The sequence below is a fragment of the Megalops cyprinoides genome, chromosome 3 (genome assembly GCF_013368585.1).
Source record: "Megalops cyprinoides isolate fMegCyp1 chromosome 3, fMegCyp1.pri, whole genome shotgun sequence".
Lineage (NCBI taxonomy): Eukaryota > Metazoa > Chordata > Actinopteri > Elopiformes > Megalopidae > Megalops > Megalops cyprinoides.
In genome coordinates this window covers 41,859,445-41,879,097 of record NC_050585.1, presented here as the reverse complement: position 1 = coordinate 41,879,097, position 19,653 = coordinate 41,859,445, and the positions used below count along the sequence as shown (strand labels likewise).

At 46.4% G+C, this 19,653-nt stretch overlaps 1 protein-coding gene across 2 annotated transcripts; it reads left to right on the top strand.

The window, feature by feature from the left end:
• The first annotated feature begins 946 nt into the window (after positions 1-946).
• On the top strand, positions 947-19,555 carry LOC118775084 (C-terminal-binding protein 1-like). 2 transcript variants are annotated; one of them, XM_036524797.1, is made up of 11 exons: positions 947-1,027; positions 2,449-2,537; positions 2,646-2,817; positions 13,531-13,685; positions 14,217-14,361; positions 14,734-14,940; positions 15,408-15,622; positions 16,291-16,421; positions 17,734-17,861; positions 18,809-18,929; positions 19,164-19,555. In XM_036524797.1, the coding sequence occupies exons 3-11, from the start codon at positions 2,760-2,762 to the stop codon at positions 19,351-19,353; spliced, it is 1,350 nt and encodes a 449-aa protein (XP_036380690.1). In that variant the 5' UTR covers positions 947-1,027; positions 2,449-2,537; positions 2,646-2,759; the 3' UTR covers positions 19,354-19,555. The 2 variants fall into 2 exon arrangements, with proteins under 2 accessions (XP_036380690.1, XP_036380691.1); XM_036524798.1 differs by lacking the exons at positions 947-1,027; positions 2,449-2,537; positions 2,646-2,817 and adding an exon at positions 8,314-8,363.
• Positions 19,556-19,653: the final 98 nt, after the last annotated feature.

Genomic DNA, 19,653 nt, shown 5'->3' with positions numbered 1-19,653 from the left:
TTATAGCCTTAAGCATACAGTCTGCAGCATTTACACACAGGGAGGGGTTGGAGATTAAAAAAAAAAAACCTGCAGAGCGAGGGGTGGGGGCTGACAGGGTGGAGAGGGTAAACAACCTATTACAAACTGGTGCCTCTTTTCTTTTAATGCTGGTCCTGGATTCATGCTGAGCCATAGTATATACATTCAGCCACGAATTACTCCACAATGGACAAAAAAAGCTACGGAGCATTATATATATATATATATATATATATATATATATATATATATATATATATATATATATATATATATTTCCCTCTAATCTGCTCCTGTATTGTGAGCATCTCCTAGACATTGGCTGACAGATGTTTGAATGAAAAGCAAGCAAGCGAGGCCGCTGGGGTGGTTAGTATGACCCCTAGTGAACTTGTTGATCAACTACAGGCCGAGTTCAGAATTACTCCGAAAACCCCCAGTTGATCTCGCTTGCTGGATTTCATGGTGGTCCTTAAAACAAAACAAAACAAATTAAAAAAAATTAACCTAATCTTAATTTACGAAAATTTTGTAAAAGTCAGAGCGACGAGGCAAGCAGTAGATTATATTGATCTCACAGGTAATCGAACACTAAATTAAATGCGTTTGGTTGTATAACGTCAGACACGTTTTCATTTCATCGTGACTTCTCATCCAGTCAGCTCGGAGCAAACCTGTCGATCGAAATCTTAAATCTGCAAATAATGTATTACATAAGCGTTGAAATATCTCCATTCCGTTTTGATGAGAGAAACCTGGCGCTGGATGCAGTACTCCCTTGTCTGACGTGAAGGCGCCGCTCCATCTGCAGCTCGGTCGGTTTTTATTGCAGCTCCTCTCTTTTTGTGACCTGTTACCGAGTCGTCTGCAGCGACCTGACCTCCGTCAAACGGACGGGTTACCTCCTCTTTTTTGCAGTTTTCATGGCGATCAGAAGAGAGGGAAAGCCGTGAACCTAACTCGCACTGATCCTGCAAAAAAAAAAAATCCAGAGAGATTTGATGGGGTAATTAAGAAAACGACGCATCGCCACTTTACCGTGTTAGTTCGATTCCTGTGCGTGACAGAGGAAATGCGGGAATCGACCCAACTTTTCTTGTGAATTAGTTTGGGGAAAAAGTGATTTCCAGCTACTTTTCTTTTGCGCTACTGGTACTTAGCTACTAGCTAGCTGTGGCTACAATGAGAGCGAAAAGGGTTTCCCCTCGGTGCATGATCAGTTAGCAGGCAATTAAATTTAGCTAGTTACTGTTTGGTTGCAAGATGGCTAACTACCAAGCTGCAGCGTTTTAATAGCATTTGTTCTTCAGTAGTTGTTGGCTAACGTTAGCTAAACGCCATTGGTTTAACTGTATAGCGAGCGAACCCTTCAAAAGTTAGCGAAGAAGTTAGCCAGCTGGCTAACTGGACAGAAAATACGGAACCTAAACGAGGCGCTGGGTATATGGCTAGCTAGCTAGCTAAAATAATGAAATAGTATGAACTGGCTAGCTAACCAGTAGTCAGATAGTCAGCTAGTCAGATAACCAATTACTGAGCCGGCTAACTTTACAACACGCTGGATAACTAACCAGTTAGCTACTTCTAGGTACTGCTTTGGTACTTTAGTAAGTCATGTGTTGCGTTAATTTAACAGGGGTGTTTCCAGCTAGTTAGCGTTAGCCATCTAATATGTAGAGTGCTTGTACAATTGACTAAGAGACAGCTAGCAAGGCACCCGAATTAATATATGGATGGCTAGCTGATGTTAACTACTTGGGTCATTAACTAATTATTAATAATTTATAACTAAATCAACTAATTAATTAAAAAAGCCCAAAGAGAGATAGCTAGCTTGCTACAGTACCTTAACGCGCTCAGCTCAGGGCATGTTTCGGCATGATTAAGTAGGTGTTTAGCTAACGTTACCTAGGCTAACTAATTTTCACTAACTCATGGTTCTTGTCGTACCACTCTTAATATGTAATATTTAGTTCAATGTTATTTTGTGTCTACAGTTGGGTAGGTCGTAAAATTTCATTTGTAATAGCTAGGCACCTTATTTGATACTTGTGTTACAGTGGTGGTGTTGATGTTGAACCTACTTGCATCCTCAATAGTGTGCAGTCAGAGCGTTTTTCTTGGTAGCTCTGGAATTTGGTGTAACTCCGGTAGGTAACTAGCTACCTAATTGTAACATGGTAGTGTAATTTTTTTTAATCCCGATCCAGGGTCAGCTGCTAAGAGCTGAACGTTCCTTCGTCTGCAAGTGTGCCGTGTGCGTCAGCTAAACGTTTCCCCGGCATTTATTTTGAGATGCAGTTTTTTTTGTCCCCCCAGAATAGAATAGCATAACTTGTTTTCCCCTTTTCCATCAATTGTTTCAGTGTGAAAATCTTTGTACTGATGTTTGTTTTTAAGTCCTTGCATTACTTTTTGGCTCAACAGGGAGTTCGTGACAGTGGACGGTATGTTAAGGGACTAAATCAAAAGAACAGACAGTGAGACACAGAGACGAACAGAGAGGCGATCTCCAGGTGAGTCTTGCGGACAGTGTTACTTGGTGTAAGGTGATCTTAGTTGCTCACATGCTCACAGCATTTCCTGACCTCATTTTGACTTCTGTGTCTTCTCTCTCCTGGCAGGTGTTGTGCCTTTTTTTTGTTTTCCTTCTTCCTGCTGGACAGCGTGAGGTTTTTGAGTTGTGGATTGTCTAGTTTAGGTCGTCGTGCGCTGGCTTGAGTGAGGGTTGCCAGTCAATGGCTCTGATGGATAAACACAAAGTCAAACGGCAGAGGTTGGACCGCATCTGTGAAGGTCAGTAACAGCCATGGAATCACTTAATCATGTCTTCTTCAACCCCTGCACACAGACCGGGCCACCTCTTTAGGAGTTCCTTAAATTCACAGTTTGTCTATGTAAATATGTGTGTAGGTGCTCTTTCACTCAAATACAAAGTACTAACCCAGACCAGTATTGTTCATTTCATCTGGGTGTGTTCACACTTTCATTCACTCAGCATGTGCAGCTGAAATGGTCACACACCGTTACCCTAGAATTCTGTAGCCTGCTTATACACATAAGGAGTGCGTCCCTGTGGTTCACGGATTACTTTCCTGTGTTGTAATTACAGATAATTTATCCTCACATAATATATGCATACAAGTGAATAAAAGCATCTAATAAATGTAAATGTAGATTATAATTTGAGACCAAGAATGCTCTTAAAATTTATTGCAATGTTCACCTCAGTGCGTACATTGTGTTTTAAGGTGTTGTTAGAGAGACATGTTTTTTTCACGGCAGACTAACACAAGAAGAGTGTGACTTTCATCCACTGTCATTTCTGTCTATCACACTGTGCTGTGCTGCTGGTCTTGCCCAAGATTCAGAAAACTAGGAGTGTATGGGCTGTGTGTAGTAACACATTCTATCTGTATGGCAAAGGAACCTGAACTCAAATAACACTCAGTAAGTTGTGCATGTGATGCCATTATAGCTCATTATTAGGGATGGGACAATATAGTTATCTCATGATTCGGTTCAATATAAGATATGAGGTTCGCGATTCGATATCACCACAATTCGATAGAGCCTAATAACAGTTCAGTGACAAAGTATGAATATTCAGAATTGATATTTAATTTTTAGCCATGCAAAATACAAATTAAATTCTCATTTGAATAATGTTCTCTACTAGACAACACATGAAGAGATCAAAGTAACAACAGAAATTCTCATAAAGATCAGAAATACAAGTGTCATAAATACAAGAAATAAATGAGTAAATACATCAAAAATTACAAGTAAAATAAACATTCAATAATAGTTGTCTACATTTAGGCTGATCCAGTGGAAACCGGTATCTCTCAACCATCCACAAAGATGAAAATTGTCCTAAAAAATAACACACTTGGCAGCTTTGGTTGTTACATAATGTGTAAACAATATGGAAACGTGACAAAATACAGAAAACGAGAAAGATGCAAGAGCAGAAGAAACCTAAGGTTAGAATTCATACTAGGGGTCCAGCAGTCCCACAGAGCCTGAATTTTGTATGTTAAATTGGAAGCTCACACTCGCACACTGTATGTGCATGCATATCAGGGCTGTACAGTGCGACAGTTTTGCTCGCGTTTGCGATTAAAAATTATTTAGTGCGAAATTAAATATTGATCCACTCTCACCCTTGCGATCAGTCTCTGTAAGCGCCAAATTCATGTTGTTTGATATTCAATTCAATTCAATTCAATTGTATTTGTATAGCGCTTTTTCCAACACAAGTTGTCACAAAGCAGCTTTACATTGATCCCAGGCCTGAGACCCCCTGAGAGCAAGCCTAAGGCAACGGTGGCAAGGAAAAACTCCCCAATTAACAGGAAGAAACCTGGAGCAGAACCCAGCTCAGAGGGGGAGCCCGTCTACTTCTGGCCGGCACTGGGCAGATAGAACATATTTCAGAATATACACATTTATTAAAATAAGTACTTGCATGTAATTTGAATATAGTGTTCCTAAGTAACAGTGCTTATTGCAGTACCCTTATAATTCGATTGTTAACATGATTGGCGCATGTCACTTTAAGAGAAAGACGCGGATGTTGGTTGACGTAATGCAGTGTAGCAAATTTGCCGTTATTTTCTGTTTGTTTACGGTGGAGTGGCACGGTTTTCTTACCCTGTCGAATTACAAGTTTAAGGGAGGAATACGTAAAACAGTATAAATTTATTATGTCTGTTTCTCCTGTGTACCCTATTTGTTTTTGCATTAACGAGAATAAATTAGTTTTCTCAGTCACGCGTCAACCTAAAGTTCGTTTATGGCTAAAAGTACATCATACAGTATCTTTGCAATCTGCAAACCAGCGACAGAAATAAACATTAGCTACCTAGGCCTACCAGTCGAGGCGTTGTAGGGACATGTACAATGAGTGTCTTCTACACAACTTCATTAGCTACTCGTAAATACGTTGCCAAGGACGTGGTGGAGATAGGGTCCAGTATGATAGGTAACACTAAGACTATCTTTGGCTAAAGTTAGCTTGGACCAAAAGCAATAATGAAAAGATATTTCTTGGTTGTGAATGGGCAACGAGAGACAAGTGAACTTGACATGCAGGAAAAACTCTACTTGCACTAACTAGTTACTAGCACATCATTGGGCAAGGCTAGGCTACAATACAAAGTAGCAAGTATCGCGATATCATTTTCTGACTTACAAAATGGATCGTAATATTTTTGGATCGCGATATACCGAATTTTGATTTATTTACCCATCCCTCTCATTATAGCGAATATATTGTCGCCTCTGTTACAGTTTATATTGGTATAGCACTGGCAGACTAATATTGCAGAGTATTACCTTTGAAAAATGGTCCAAACCGCAAGGCTACTGCTTTTGAGGACTCCATCTACAACAACATCGGTTGTGAATGTTTAGCGAGGAGTGCTGAACTGGGTGGAGGAGTATCTTGTGGGTGTGTGGCTATTGTTTTGAAGCAGCACTAGACCTGATGGGTGAGAGGAACACTCAAACTTCTGCTGTCCATGAACATTTCTGTGGTGTTGATCGGTGATGTGCTCACCACTGCTTGCGCATTAGGTATGCAGTGAGGTGTAAGTTGAGGCTGTTACGTCCTTTCTTGCACTTGAAAATATTTAAAAGGTGGTGTCAGGTTGGTTTGAATTGCCTTAATTGGTTAGTGCTCCACTGGTAAGCTTTATGCTATATTCTGTTAATGGATAGCATGTAAAAATTGTACTCTTGTCAGTTTCTCTGAATGAGCGTGTGATGCCCCATTCCTGGTGTATTCCTTGATTTGATTAAAAGACAGCGTGTGAATCCTCTGCTCTGTGCTATTTATATTCAGTTAATATTATTAACAACAACAACAACATTGAAATATAAATTGTTATCCAAAAGTTGCTCGTTAGATTCCCAATTAGGCAGCTGCTGTTGTACCCTTGGTCAAACTACCTAACCCAAATTGCCTTAGTAAATTTACAGCTTTATACCTGAATAACAAAAATTGTAAGCCATGTTGGTTTCTAAGGGTAAGAGCAGTGAGCTAGTGAACCACTTCTGTAATGATGTATGTCCAGTGTGGGTAAAATATGCTCTAGTGGGAGGTCCTGTTTACTTATCCGATATGTGATGGTGGACAGCGTGTTTCAACAGCTTCAGCACAAAAGTAATCATCTATTACTCTGATCTGACAGCCAGTCTGGAGAGAGTGAGATATGGACCTTTCCCCACCAAAATGGTAGAAAGTCCAGAAAAGACAAAATCCCATTAAAATCTCATTGATGTAGCTGCCCGGAGTGGCGAAACTGTTAGCTAAAGTTAGCCATTGCAGCGCATAGATATACAGACTGCCAGCTGTCTTTTGCATCTTGCTACTACCTCTGGTTTTGCTTGTTCATATAGGAAGGAGGTTTTGCTGAGCCTGTCCTGCTCTGTATGAACCTAGCAGATTTTTAATGTGTTCAGCAGTATCAGGCCTGAAGCAGGTGCAGTTGAAACTCAAGTGCATTTGCATAGGCGCATGGACTTACTTCTCCTGTCTTTTTTTTTCTTCAGGGAGTGAAGTCAAATTCTAATTTTACATTTTACATTTTGCATTGGCAGGACTGCAGTTAGAAACATGTTCTCTTGATGTCTCAGTCTGCTGTGTAACTAAATGGGAAGTAACACAAGTCACTTCACAGGAAATTTGAAATTATATGGAGTATGGGTGAAATGGCTCATTTTATTGAGTGTGAAGTCATGCACACTTCAGGGAAGTTGAAATGGGGTTTGACAGGAAAGTGGTAAGTCTGTGGCACCATGGGAGGTGTAAATTTGGGACCATTTGGCTTCCAACACAAGGTCTTTGCACTGGAGTTGGGGCAAACCTACTTCACAGCAGGGATAGCTTTGTGTAGACATAGCTTGCTTGCAAAAGTGTCTGTTTCTGCACTAACATTCCTCTCTTTGTAACTGATCCAATAGGTCACGAAATGCATTTGCTTGAGCAGAAAGATTCCAGTTTTGTCATATTAGCTTCTTCTCCTTCCTGTTGTGTATGCTTGTTTCACCACGTCTGTTAGATCGATGACTTTGTTTTGGAACACTGTAATTTATCGTAGCTATTGTATGCCATGTGCCCAGGCCGGTCTGAATTTATCTGCGTGGGACAGTTTATGAGGTGGTTGAGGGATTGTTTTTATGGGCTGTATTGTGAGAGCCTTTTATTCTCGGTCAGGAGTGGGTTCTTCCCCATTAGCAGGAGCGAGAGGAGGGGATGGGAGATGATGAATGAGAGGAGGGCTGTGACCCCTGGTGGTGCCTGGGCTTCATGGGAGGGTTCAGTCCGTTATCTCGCTTCCTTCCTCTTCACTGGTAGATGGGGTGTGGTGGGGTTGCCTGAGAGGACAGGGGCAGGGTGACGTTTTGGGTGTCAAAAAGGAGGGGGACGGGGGGGGGGGGGGGGGGGGTCTCGGAGATGGCAGAGAGGAAGGAAAGCTGGCACAGTGGTTAGATGCAAGCTCAGTTGGTGAAACTTTGCGAGGGGCTTCACTCAACCACGTAACTGTGGTGCAAAATTTAAGAAATTGGCAGAGGACCTGAGATTAATTGGTTGAAGGGAGTGTGGATTTTGTGTTTAGTCTGTTTACTCCCGGTCGTCCCTACGTCAGACCAGTAGCCAATGAGCCTCCAGTTATGTCTTGTGTGAAATACAAGAAAGAAGCCAGCTCATCCTCAGAGTTGCGAAGCATTTTCTGCTCTGTCGAAGCATGGGTCAATGCGTAGTTTGCAGGCTGTCTTTTGCCGATACAATCTTCTGTTGTGGCTTGCACAGATAACAGATGTAGCGTTTGCGCTCATAAATTCCACTGTGATGAATAAGGCAAGACAAATTGTATTAAATGTGTTGATTCATATGCGTCTCTTGTTGCAGTCGCTGTAACCGGTGATAGTTTTTAACGTGGATGCAGCCGGTCTGGGCAGCACAGCTGTGAATTTAATGTGTGGCCTGTAGTCTTGCTCTGTCTTCTTCAGATTTTCTTTTCAAATCCGACATGGGAGCCGGCAGAAGCTTGGCTGACAGTGACCCCTCGTTGAGGCATTACCCTTCAATGGGCCTTTAAAAAAAACAACAGGGGTACCGCCCCCAGACCTCTAAACCCAGTCCCACCTCTTTATGCTAATGAGGTTAGTGTTGGTTGGCTGATGCTGAATGGAGGTGGTCTCTGATTGGGCGAGGGGGGAGGGGGAGGTGACTGAGATTATGACAGTCTGAAGCAGGCTAACAGTAACTGAAGTGCAGAGGAGGGGGGAGAGAGAGTGAGAGGAAGACGGGCTGGCAGAAGGCAGCATGCAAGGTTAGGACACTGAATGGCTTTTCCTTTTGTTTTTGAGGAGGTGAGGGTTGAGATGGAGGGGAGGGAGAGTGGGGTTAGCGTGGTACAGAGCATCTGTGGGGAGATTTCGCTGCTCCATTTTTTTTTTAATTTTTATCTACGCATTTGTCCTTGAAGCTGCTGTAGGTATTGTGTGTGTGTGTGTGTGTGTGTGTGTGTGTGTGTGTTTGTGCCAGAGCATTTCTGTGTGTGTGACAGGGGAGAAGGAGGGGTATTGCCGCATTATCAGCAACCACCCCCCCCCCCACCCCCCACCCCCCCAGCCTTGGTGTGACAGGCAAAGGAGAATGAATGAGCGTTGAATGAATGGTATTGTGTGCATGCTCTTGGATTCAGCAGGCCTTGCGCGCACTCACACACACACACACACACGCTCGTGTACACAGGCTATGAGGCAAACGTCTCCAAGCGCATGCGGTATGTGTGCGTTATCTCTGCCTTCCTCCCCCCCCCCCCACCCCGTGGTTATTTTTTTGCTGTGGTTGTTTGCGCGTTAGCTCTCCCCGCGGTGTCAGAGGGAAGGTCCGCTGCGCTTGCCTGCGCTCCTTTTGTGCTGCAGTGTTTTTAGATACGGCTTCCTTCCTGCTCCCCTCACATTGTTCCCGTTGCCTTAATGGAACCGACGCGTCTGTGAATGGCCTTTCGCTCTGTGTGTGCGCGGGCCGCGTTGGCGGGAACCGCGCTCGGCTGCGTGATTTTCTGCCTGGAGTTAGCGGCTTTTTGGCGCGGGACACTCGAGTCCAGAGGGCAGTAGAGGCGGGATGCTGAGTGGCATTCCATAGTGACTGACCCTAGAGATGTATGGAATGGAGGAGGTGCATTTGCGTAAGAGGGTCCTGAATGAATGTTCTGACGTGTGTATCTCTCTCTCTCTCTCTCTCTCCCTCTCTGTTAGTGAGTTTCTGCTGTTTTGGTTGTGAGGAGGGGAGAAAATGTCCTACTCATAGCTCTTCTGTTTTGCCCCTTCGTAACACCCCCCCCCCCCCCCCCCCCCCAACAAAAAAAAAAAAAACCCAACACGTGGGAACAGGAGCCGCTGCTCTTTTCTTAGTGCGATCTCACCCCAAACACCTGAAGAGGTGTGGGTTTATGCCCTCTGCAGAGATAGTGTGTAGTTTTGGTTAGGGTTTTATACCCTTTTATAGTTTTATACCCTTAGTGGAGGTGTGTAGTGTAATGTTCTTTGTGTGGAGATGGTGTGTAGTTTTATGCCCTCTGTGGAGATGCTGTGTAGGTTTGTGACCTTTATGTGAGATAGTGTGTAGTTGTATGTCCTTCGTGGAGTCAGTGTGTCATTTGTATGTATGTTGAGCTCTGAGTCTGTAGATGGTATGCAGTTTTTTTTTTTGGTTTCTGTATGCAGATGATGTATGTGCTTGCATGATGTGTATGAGTGTAGCTTTAGTGTCTTATGGATGGAGATGGCATGTAGTTTTGCGCTGTCTCTGTGCAGGGGGGATGGTGTGTTATGTTGTGCCATCAGTGTAGAGACAAATGAGTGAATGAATGAACTCTGTTGTACTTTCAGGAAGTAATCTAGGGTGTGAGCCTCTAAGTTCTTTTTCTAGCGTTAACATTTATGCCAAACAAAATTCCAGGCAGTTGACAATAGTGAGAGATGGTGTGTACAGGGCCCTGGGGGAAGAGACAGTGTGTAGTTACTAGTTTTTATGATGATGTGTAGACTACCAAAGTAGCGTACCCGCATAAATGCTGGTAATGGCATTGCTTTGAAGTTTGAGTGCATGTGAGACATCTGTTTGCTAGCCCTTTCCTGAAGGAGTAGATTTTCAAATAGAGTCAGTAATAACCACTTTCTGGGTAGGAATTACTATGGTCCACGCTTCCCATGCGAGTCAGCAAGTTACGTATGTGATCATGCAATAAAAACATTAAATGAGATGCGTAAGGGGAACACACATAATTCCATGTCCTACTGTCGTCATACACAAGTTTCTGTTGATGTATGAAGTTTCTAATTAGGAAGAAGAATGGATAATTGCTTGAATTTTCGCTAGAAGCGGTTCATTTTTCACACTATTCACAGACTGACATTTGTCATTGCACACGATTCCCGATCTTCAGCCTCTGCTTTGCGGTTGTGTAATATGACCTAAAAGTATTGCGACGGCCCAGACATGCAGGGCAGAGCAGGCACAAATCAGGCTTTTGGCTGCCGTTCCCTTTTTTTGGGAGGGTTTTTTGGCGGTCCTGTTTTTCAGAAAAACAATCCATCTGCTCTCTGTCAGCTTAGCGCTCGGCATTACAGTGACACATACTTGCATGCTGGGAAATGTAGTTAAAAAGAGCTACACCATATGTACAGAGAGCACGTATCCAATATGAAACCAGCTTTGATTAATCAATGTGAAACATATTTTGCACACTTCACACCCCAGCAATGCCTCTGAATCTGGATATGGGTGTGCGAAAGGGCTCTGGCTGGTGGAGGTGCTTCGCAGTTGCAGTGCCCTTTGCATGCAGAGTTCTGTGAATTCGCACTGCTCAGAATTTGTTAGCGTGGATAAGATTACAGAGGGGGATGCATGAAGCGAAGGGCTGTGTTCAGGCCGTGGGCGGAGCTCATGTTTTTACAGTCGACCTTTTATTTCACTCCATTTTACTGATTTAACCGTCCTTTGACCAGGAAGGACATTCGAGAACCAGTTCCCATTTGCGGTGATCAGGAGGCATGAAATATATGATAGCGTATAGTAATGCGGGAAGTACAGAGCTTGGAGAAGTTACAGTACAAACAAACATGCACAACATGTCACAGTAGCCCTATACACAGTACGTTATTGTGTTTTGTGTGTGTGATGCAAACTGTGCTGGAACAGTGTGTGGAGCGGCATACACACACACACACACACACAGCTGCAAACTGGGTCTTGTTTGTAGTGCATGCAGTGGTGTTCTGAAGTGTTTTATGAGCGCTGTGCGTTTCCTGAGTAGCAGAAAAGTGGACACTCCAGAAATGAGCTGTTCCTGTTGAAATGGAAAAACTGCAAGTCAGTTCTAGACCACGCAAGCGGGGTTTTGGCTTGATGCTGGTAACTAAATCCGCCTGCTTAGTAAGAACATTAGCATGAATTGGGGTGTAGCTGGTGCTTTGGAAACCCTGTTAATGAGGTGGTAATATTTGCCTGCTTTCTTATTGGACAACCTTTGACCCTGCTTAAGTCATTGCTTCAGTCCTTTGTCTTTGCCCATATTGGTGTGTTCATGCACAGCACAGGCGGTGATTCTGCATGTTCTGTACCATAGTTATATTTTGCCTAAATGCTAACATGGTGTTAGCACATGTTTACACATCCAGTGGTTTAGAACACCATGTGTAGGCAAGTATGAACGCCTAAGATTTTTCATGCTTGCGGAAATGTGTCTGTTGGCGCCTGCACATGGGTTTGTGTCAAACGCTGACGCGTCTTTGTTTAAGGCGGCAGACTGTGTATTGTTGCCAAAGGGCAGGGGTCTTTGCTTCCAGACGGAGGGGAATTTAGGTCATGAGGACACAAAACAACCCTCCCCCCCTCAATCCCCCCCCCCCCCACCCACCCACATACACATATACACACACACACACACACACGCACAATCAGACACCTCGGCCGCCTGGGACCTCTGATGAGGGGTAATGATTATTGCGGGGGGGGGGGGGGGGTGAAAGGATTTGTGTTAAGAACTCAACTGTTTAGTACTGCTCTATTTGTCCCTATTGGGAAGATGAACCCACTTAACATCTCATGGAATATCCTGACCTCCTTAATGTCACATTTTGTTTCTTGTTTTTAAACCTTTTGCCATGCTCTGTATGAAAGTCCATTTGTCCTTTTTAAAATTGGGTGAATGAATGTGTGCTTGCCTTGTAGGCCAAGTTTTACCAAATCCGTAAACAATGTGGAGGACCCTGTATTGCTGCATAAGAGTGGTTTTATATAGAACGTTACAACACCTCTGCTTAAGCATGCCATAAAGTATTTTTAATAAAAAAATCAGATTATTCAGTCAGAGCATGGTGTGGAATGGACACATCTGTGTGATACAGGTAGCCTGATCAGTGCAGAATGTGTTCTAAGCGTGTGTGTAATGTGGCGACACCTTTGTAGCGGCACTCTTGCGGAGGGTGTGAAAGCGCTTTGCTAAGGCCTACACCCTTGGTGTGGGTGGTGGAGCTTCTCTGATGTTATTTACATAACCAGTTCCAACCCATTGTGATGTCATCTCCGCCCTGGGTGTGTTCCGTGACTCCCTGAGATGGAAGCCGCCTCCCAGGCCTTCCACACCACTGAGCAATTTCCAGAAAAAAAGCAACCAAACACTGTAGCTTAGACATATGCACATCCTTAAAGCTATGACTACAGGAGTGAAACATGAACCAAAAAGAAGAAATTCTGCTCTGATGGCGTTATTTGCACAAACAAACATGCACAGCATATCTGTCCGTTGGGATCTCTGTCCGTGTTATTTGTATGTGCAAATAAAATCCCTTGGGAGCTGCAGAGTAGCGGGTTTTCTTTTTTGGTACCGCCCACAGCTGATCTTATCACATTTGTAAATAAGTGAGCCAGGCCGCTGGGCAAATTTGCGAGTTTGCTAGTTAGCCTGTGAGGAGATGGGGGAAGGTCACTACAAAAAGTACTGATTATGGGATTTCATCATAGACAGGTAAATATTTATGTTGCGGAAAAAATCAGCGAGCGATATCGTGTTACTTAGTTACTTACATACGCAGTTATCTAATGCCTTTCTAAATGTCTCCTCCTCTGGTACTGTACACAAGAGAAACATGCTGACTCTACCTCCTGAGTCATCTGGACTATGGGCAAAACTGCCGTCATGCTTGGGCCTTTCTGACATGGTCCCTGGTCACCTCAGGTACCGCTGACCTACAGGTGAGATGGGTCAACGGAGGTGCTGCAGGCCGCATGAGTGTGTGTGCGTGTGAGTGGTATCCCATGCAGTGTAGGGTCAGGAATGAACACAAATGACAATCTTATGTTAACACCTATCCTAGCCACACATTTTCTAACTAAGGTCAACAATGGGCATTTAGGATTACTGCAGTTAAATGGAAAATATCCTTGAACACTGCCTCACAGTGCTTTTTGGGCTGACTCCCCCCCAGGCATTCGCCCTCCAATTCTGAACGGGCCGATGCACCCGCGCCCCCTAGTGGCTCTGCTCGATGGGCGCGACTGCACAGTGGAGATGCCCGTCCTCAAGGACGTGGCCACCGTGGCGTTTTGCGATGCCCAATCCACCCAGGAGATCCACGAGAAGGTACTGCGTGTGCCTCTCTCAGCCTGTCCATCTGTCCTTCTGCTGGCAGTCATGGCTGTTCCTCCCCACCTTTTTTCCTCTTTCAGTCCCTCCCTATCTGTCTGTCTGTCTGTCTGTGTCCGTCTGTCTGTCTCTTGTCTGTCTGTCTGGCCGCCCCGTTTCCCTGTCCCATTACTTGTTTCTGTCTGTCTCCCTGTTTGTGTGTCTGTGTCCTTGTTTCCCTATGTGTCTGAGGCCCTGTCTTTCCATTTGTCTGTCTGTCTGTGTCCCTTTCTCTCTGTTTCTACATCTGTCTCCCTGTCTTTATGTCCCTGTCTGTCTCTTTTCTGTCTGTGTTTCTGTTCCCTGTCTGTCTGTCTGCCTGTCCTTCATTCTGGATGGCTGTTTCTCCATCTATGTCCCTTTCTGTCTGCTGTATGTTTGCAGCAGATCTCTGTGTGGCCTGCATTATCCCGCTTGCAGTGTGTGTGCTCTGTCTAAGCGAGTTTTGATTGTGTAGCAGCAGTGGGTCACGCCCTCTCCCCCCGGCAGGTGCTGAACGAGGCGGTGGGCGCGCTCATGTACCACACCATCACGCTCTCGCGGGACGACTTGGACAAGTTCAAGGGTCTGCGCATCATCGTCAGGATCGGCAGCGGGTTCGACAACGTGGACATCAAGGCCGCGGCCGAGCTGGGTGAGCGAGCCGCCTCTCCTCTCCTCCTCCTCCCCATTTTTGTCTTCTCTACGCTCTGCTTGTGGGCATTTCTCTCCCCTTTCCCTCTCATTCTTTTTTTCAGCACTGTCTCACTCTCTCTGTCTCTCACTCTTGCTTGCTCATCCCCCCTCCCTCTCTCTCTCACACTTGCTCATTTCTCTCTCTCTCTTTCTCGCTTGCTCATTCTCTCTCTCTCTTTTCCCTCCTCTCTCTCTCTCTCTCTCTCTTCCCTCCTCTCACTTATTTCTTATTTGTTGAGTTGACAAGACAACCTGAAATAGTACTACCAGAGCAGTCACACACAATATAAAATGCTGTAGTGTGTAACAGTGTCTCTGTCTCCCCCTGCAGGCATCGCTGTGTGTAACGTGCCGTCCTCGTCGGTGGAGGAGACGGCCGACACTGCGCTCTGCCTGATTCTGAACCTGTACCGGCGGGTCACCTGGATGCACCAGGCCCTGCGGGAGGGCACGCGTGCCTCCAGCGTGGAGCAGATCCGGGAGGTGGCCAGTGGGGCCGCCCGAATCCGGGGCGAGACACTGGGCATCATCGGCCTGGGTGAGTGGGGCAAGGGGGGGCACGGATCTGAAAGGAGTGGGATGGATACTGAGAAGGATGAAGGGGACAGGTGTGCCACCATATCTGATTACTCTGACTGCTCTCGCCCCCTCTCTCTCCCTCTGTGTCAATCTCCCTCCTGCCTTCTTTCTCAATTTTTCTCCCTCCTCTCTCTGCTTTTCTCCCCATCTCCCTTTCTCTTCTTTCTTTCCTCTTACATTCGTTCTTCTGCCCAATGTCATTCCCTGTTTGCCTGTATCTCCTGTTCTTGCTCTCTCTCCCCTTTCCTTCTCTTCTTTCTCTCTCCCTCTCTCTCTTTTTGCTCTCTCTTTCTTGCACCTTTTCTCCTTCGCTGTCTCTCTCTCTCTGTCCCTCCAACTCTCTCTTTCTCCCCACTCTCACCCTCATCTTTCTTTCTCTGTCTTTCCTCTCTTTCTCTCTTTCTCTCTCCTCCCTCCCTCCTCCAGGGCGCGTTGGCCAGGCGGTGGCGCTGCGTGCCAAGGCCTTTGGATTCGGCGTGATCTTCTATGACCCCTACCTGCCGGACGGCGTGGAGCGTTCCCTGGGCCTCCAGCGGATGCCCACCTTGCAGGACCTGCTCATCCACTCGGACTGCGTGTCCCTGCACTGCAGCCTGAACGAGCACAACCACCACCTCATCAACGACTTCACCATCAAGCAGGTCTGACACTAACAACGCTAACAGTCATCAAGCAGGTCTGACGCTAACAACGCTAATAATCCTCTAGCAGGATGCTAATAAGGCGACCCATCACTCCGGCAGGCCAGCTCTGTCCACAGATAATCATGTTCTGTCTGTGAGCATGATTATCTGTGGAATCCTTGTATGCGTGTCTGGGATTCAAGCCACAGCTAAACTGGAAAAGCAGATCTCCCAAATCCAGCTCTCTCCATGTTTCTCTGTGATGGAGATTTCTCTAATGAATCTGTGTGCTCGTGTGTCAGAGTCCCACAGACGTGTCTCTTTGTGTAGATTTATCCCCTGACATTCATATCTCTCTAACATGCTTTCTGCTTTGTGTAACATGAATCTGTATTACCAAACTTTTGTACCAATCTTGATGGATTTGTCTTATCAAATGTCAGTAGATATATTCCTTGAGATTTGGATCTCTGTAACTCACTCTCTGCTGTGTGCAACTGTATCAGTGAGATGTGGATCTCCGTAACCCACTCTCTGCTCTGTGCAACTGTATCAGTGAGATGTGGATCTCCGTAACCCACTCTCTGCTCTGTGCAACTGTATCAGTGAGATTTGGATCTCTATAACCCACTCTCTGTTCTGTACAGATGTATCAGTCTCTGTAACCCTCTCTTTGCTGTGTGTAGATGCGGCAGGGGGCGTTCCTGGTGAACACGGCGCGGGGCGGGCTGGTGGATGAGAAGGCCCTCGCGCAGGCGCTTAAGGAAGGCCGGATACGAGGCGCCGCTCTGGACGTCCACGAGACGGAGCCCTTCAGGTCAGCCACCCTGCCTCTCACCTTCCGAAGGCCTTCTCTGTCTCCCCCCAGTGGACTGGAGGTCACAGTTCATTGCGCTTCCTTTATATTTATTTACACTTCTGACCTCGATGGCTGGCAGTAGCCAGTTTTATCAGCGCGTTTCCTATCGTTTCTAAAGCTGATCACAAGGTCTGTTGTTTTCTCCACTTTTGCCGTTTCCCAGAAATGTTTTGCAGATATCTTTTTTTTTAAGCTCAGAAAGGCTTTTCAGAGTTTGTGCCCATGATAACGTGGCCGTGTGAATATTTAATGCCAAGCGTTTGGGGGGGGGGGGGGGGGGCTTACACGCCCAGGCCCCCATTTAGCATGAATAAAACAGGGAACGTTGCTCATCTCATAGGATCGCTGGCAGAGATGGTGTGCATAGAAGTGCGTGTGCATTGGGAATGAGCTGGCTGAGGTCTGTGCAAAAAACAAGAATATCATCAAGCAGAGAATCGTGTTTGGATCCTCATGCATAATTAACCGTCTCATGCACATTAAAGTGCTTGTATCGAATTGCAGGCAGGAAGTGAACACGCACCAACCAGGCACAGAGTTAGAGCTTCTAACGATTAGAACAAAGGCTAGAACGGAGCAAGTTGCCTCGCTTGCTCTTCCTTTAGGCTAACTGAAGCAGTTCAGATAAGCCCTTAGTTGTTGCTTATTATGTGTAAGATCAGTGTACACAAGTGTTCGCACACAAACACACTCGCATGCACTTTGTTTATGCACTAGGCGTAAGGCAAAATAGCAAAAAATAGGAAATAGCAAAATGTTTCATTGCCCTTGAATTCAATGCAAATTCAAATTAGATTTCTGTTAGAACTGGCTTGAGAGTAATATACATTTTATTTTGTCAAAGTCATGTCAGTGGAATTTTTCACTTTCTTTTTTGTCCATTACTCCTCTTGAATAATGTTTGTGCTTTTGTACTTATTTGAAGTGCTTCTTACTAACAGCATACTGTTACCTAACATTATTTCTCTGGTCACAAAGTGGTATTGCCCTTTTTGTATCATATTGCATCTGTACTCCATGAAATGTGTCACAGTGTGAGCTGAGTACACCATCACATGCCAAGTACACACACAAGCATTTGTGCTTGTATGCGCGCGCACACGCACACACGCGCACACGCACACACACACACGTACACACACGCACACACACACACACACACACACACACACACACGCACACACACACACACACACACACACACACACACACACACACACACACAGCCACGTGTCTCACGTCGTATCCGTTTCTGTTCCCCCCTCCCCAGCTTCTCTCAGGGCCCATTAAAGGACGCCCCGAATCTGATCTGCACCCCTCACTCTGCCTGGTACAGCGAGCAGGCGTCTATCGAGGCCAGAGAGGAGGCTGCGAGGGAGGTGCGGCGAGCTATTACAGGTACTGAGGGGGGAGGTGCGGCGAGCTATTACAGGTACTGAGGGGGGAGGGGCATAGAGCCATTACAGGTACTGAGGGGGGAGGAGCATAGAGCCATTACAGGTACTGAGGGGGGAGGGGCATATAACCATGACAGGTACTGAGGGCGGAGGAGCATAGAGCCATTACAGGTACTGAGGGGGGAGGGGCATAGAGCCATTACAGGTACTGAGGGGGGAGGGGCATATAACCATGACAGGTACTGAGGGGGGAGGAGCATAGAGCCATTACAGGTACTGGGGGGGGGGAATAGAGCCATTACAGGTACTGAGGGCGGAGGAGCATAGAGCCATTACAGGTACTGGGGGGGGGGAATAGAGCCATTACAGGTACTGAGGGGGGAGGGTCGTATAACCATTACAGGTACTGAGGGCGGAGGAGCATAGAGCCATTACAGGTACTGAGGGTGGAGGAGCATAGAGCCATTACAGGTACTGAGGGGGGAGGGGCATAGAGCCATTACAGGTACTGAGGGGGGAGGGGCATAGAGCCATTACAGGTACTGAGGGGGGAGGGCATATAACCATGACAGGTACTGAGGGCGGAGGAGCATAGAGCCATTACAGGTACTGGGGGGGGGGAATAGAGCCATTACAGGTACTGAGGGCGGAGGAGCATAGAGCCATTACAGGTACTGGGGGGGGGGGGAATAGAGCCATTACAGGTACTGAGGGGGGAGGGTCGTATAACCATTACAGGTACTGAGGGCGGAGGAGCATAGAGCCATTACAGGTACTGAGGGTGGAGGAGCATAGAGCCATTACAGGTACTGAGGGGGGAGGGGCATAGAGCCATTACAGGTACTGAGGGCAGAGGGGTATAGAGCCATTACAGGTACTGGGGGGGGGGGGGGGGGCATAGTAGAGCAGGTTGTGGTGTAGCAGGATATTAATGGTCCCTCTTTCCAGGTCGCATACCAGACAGCCTGAAGAACTGCGTCAACAAGGAGTACCTGATGGCCACGCCTCAGTGGACTGGCATGGACGCCTCCTCTGTGCACTCAGAGCTGAATGGAGCTGCTGCCTACAGGTGGGGCTGGGGGGGAGACCCAAGCTCTCATGGTTACATTCAGTGTGTCTGTGTCCGTGTGTGTGTGTGTGCGCGCATGTGTGTTTTGAGTGCAGGTTAGTGTTTGTGTGTGTTTGCCACTATTCGTGTGTGTGAGCTTGTAAGCATTTGTATGTGTGTTTGTGTGTGTGTGTATGTGTGTACACATGTGCACAGTAGATTGGTGGGATGACGCGGCTGCTCCCCTCTCTCCAGGTTCCCCACGGGTCTGGTTGGGGTGACAGCAGGCGGCCTGTCCGGGGCTGGGGCGGCTGTGGAAGGCATTGTTTCGGGGACCCTGCCCATGGCTCACGGCATTGCACCGGTGTCCCGCCCCCCTCACACCCCTTCGCCGGGCCAGCCCTCAAAAGCGGAGACAGACCGAGACATCCCAGCTGACCAATAGCCCCCCATTCCCAAAATCACCGCCACATTCCGGCACCCACGGAGACACCCTCCACCTTCACACGGGAACGTTGCCCCAGATCTCCCAGCTCTGGTCCGGTCCCATAGAACTGAACAGAACACCCCCAGGAGGGACCAGTCTGCAGTCTCTCCCTCCTCTCTCCTCTCTCTCTCTCTCTCTCTCTCTCTCTCTCTCTCTCTCTGTCCTCCTCTCACCATGTTGTAAGCAATAACTGTCTTCTCAAGGATTCAGACATTATCTTTCCGTTCTTTTTTTTTTTTTTTTTTTTTAACTTTTGTG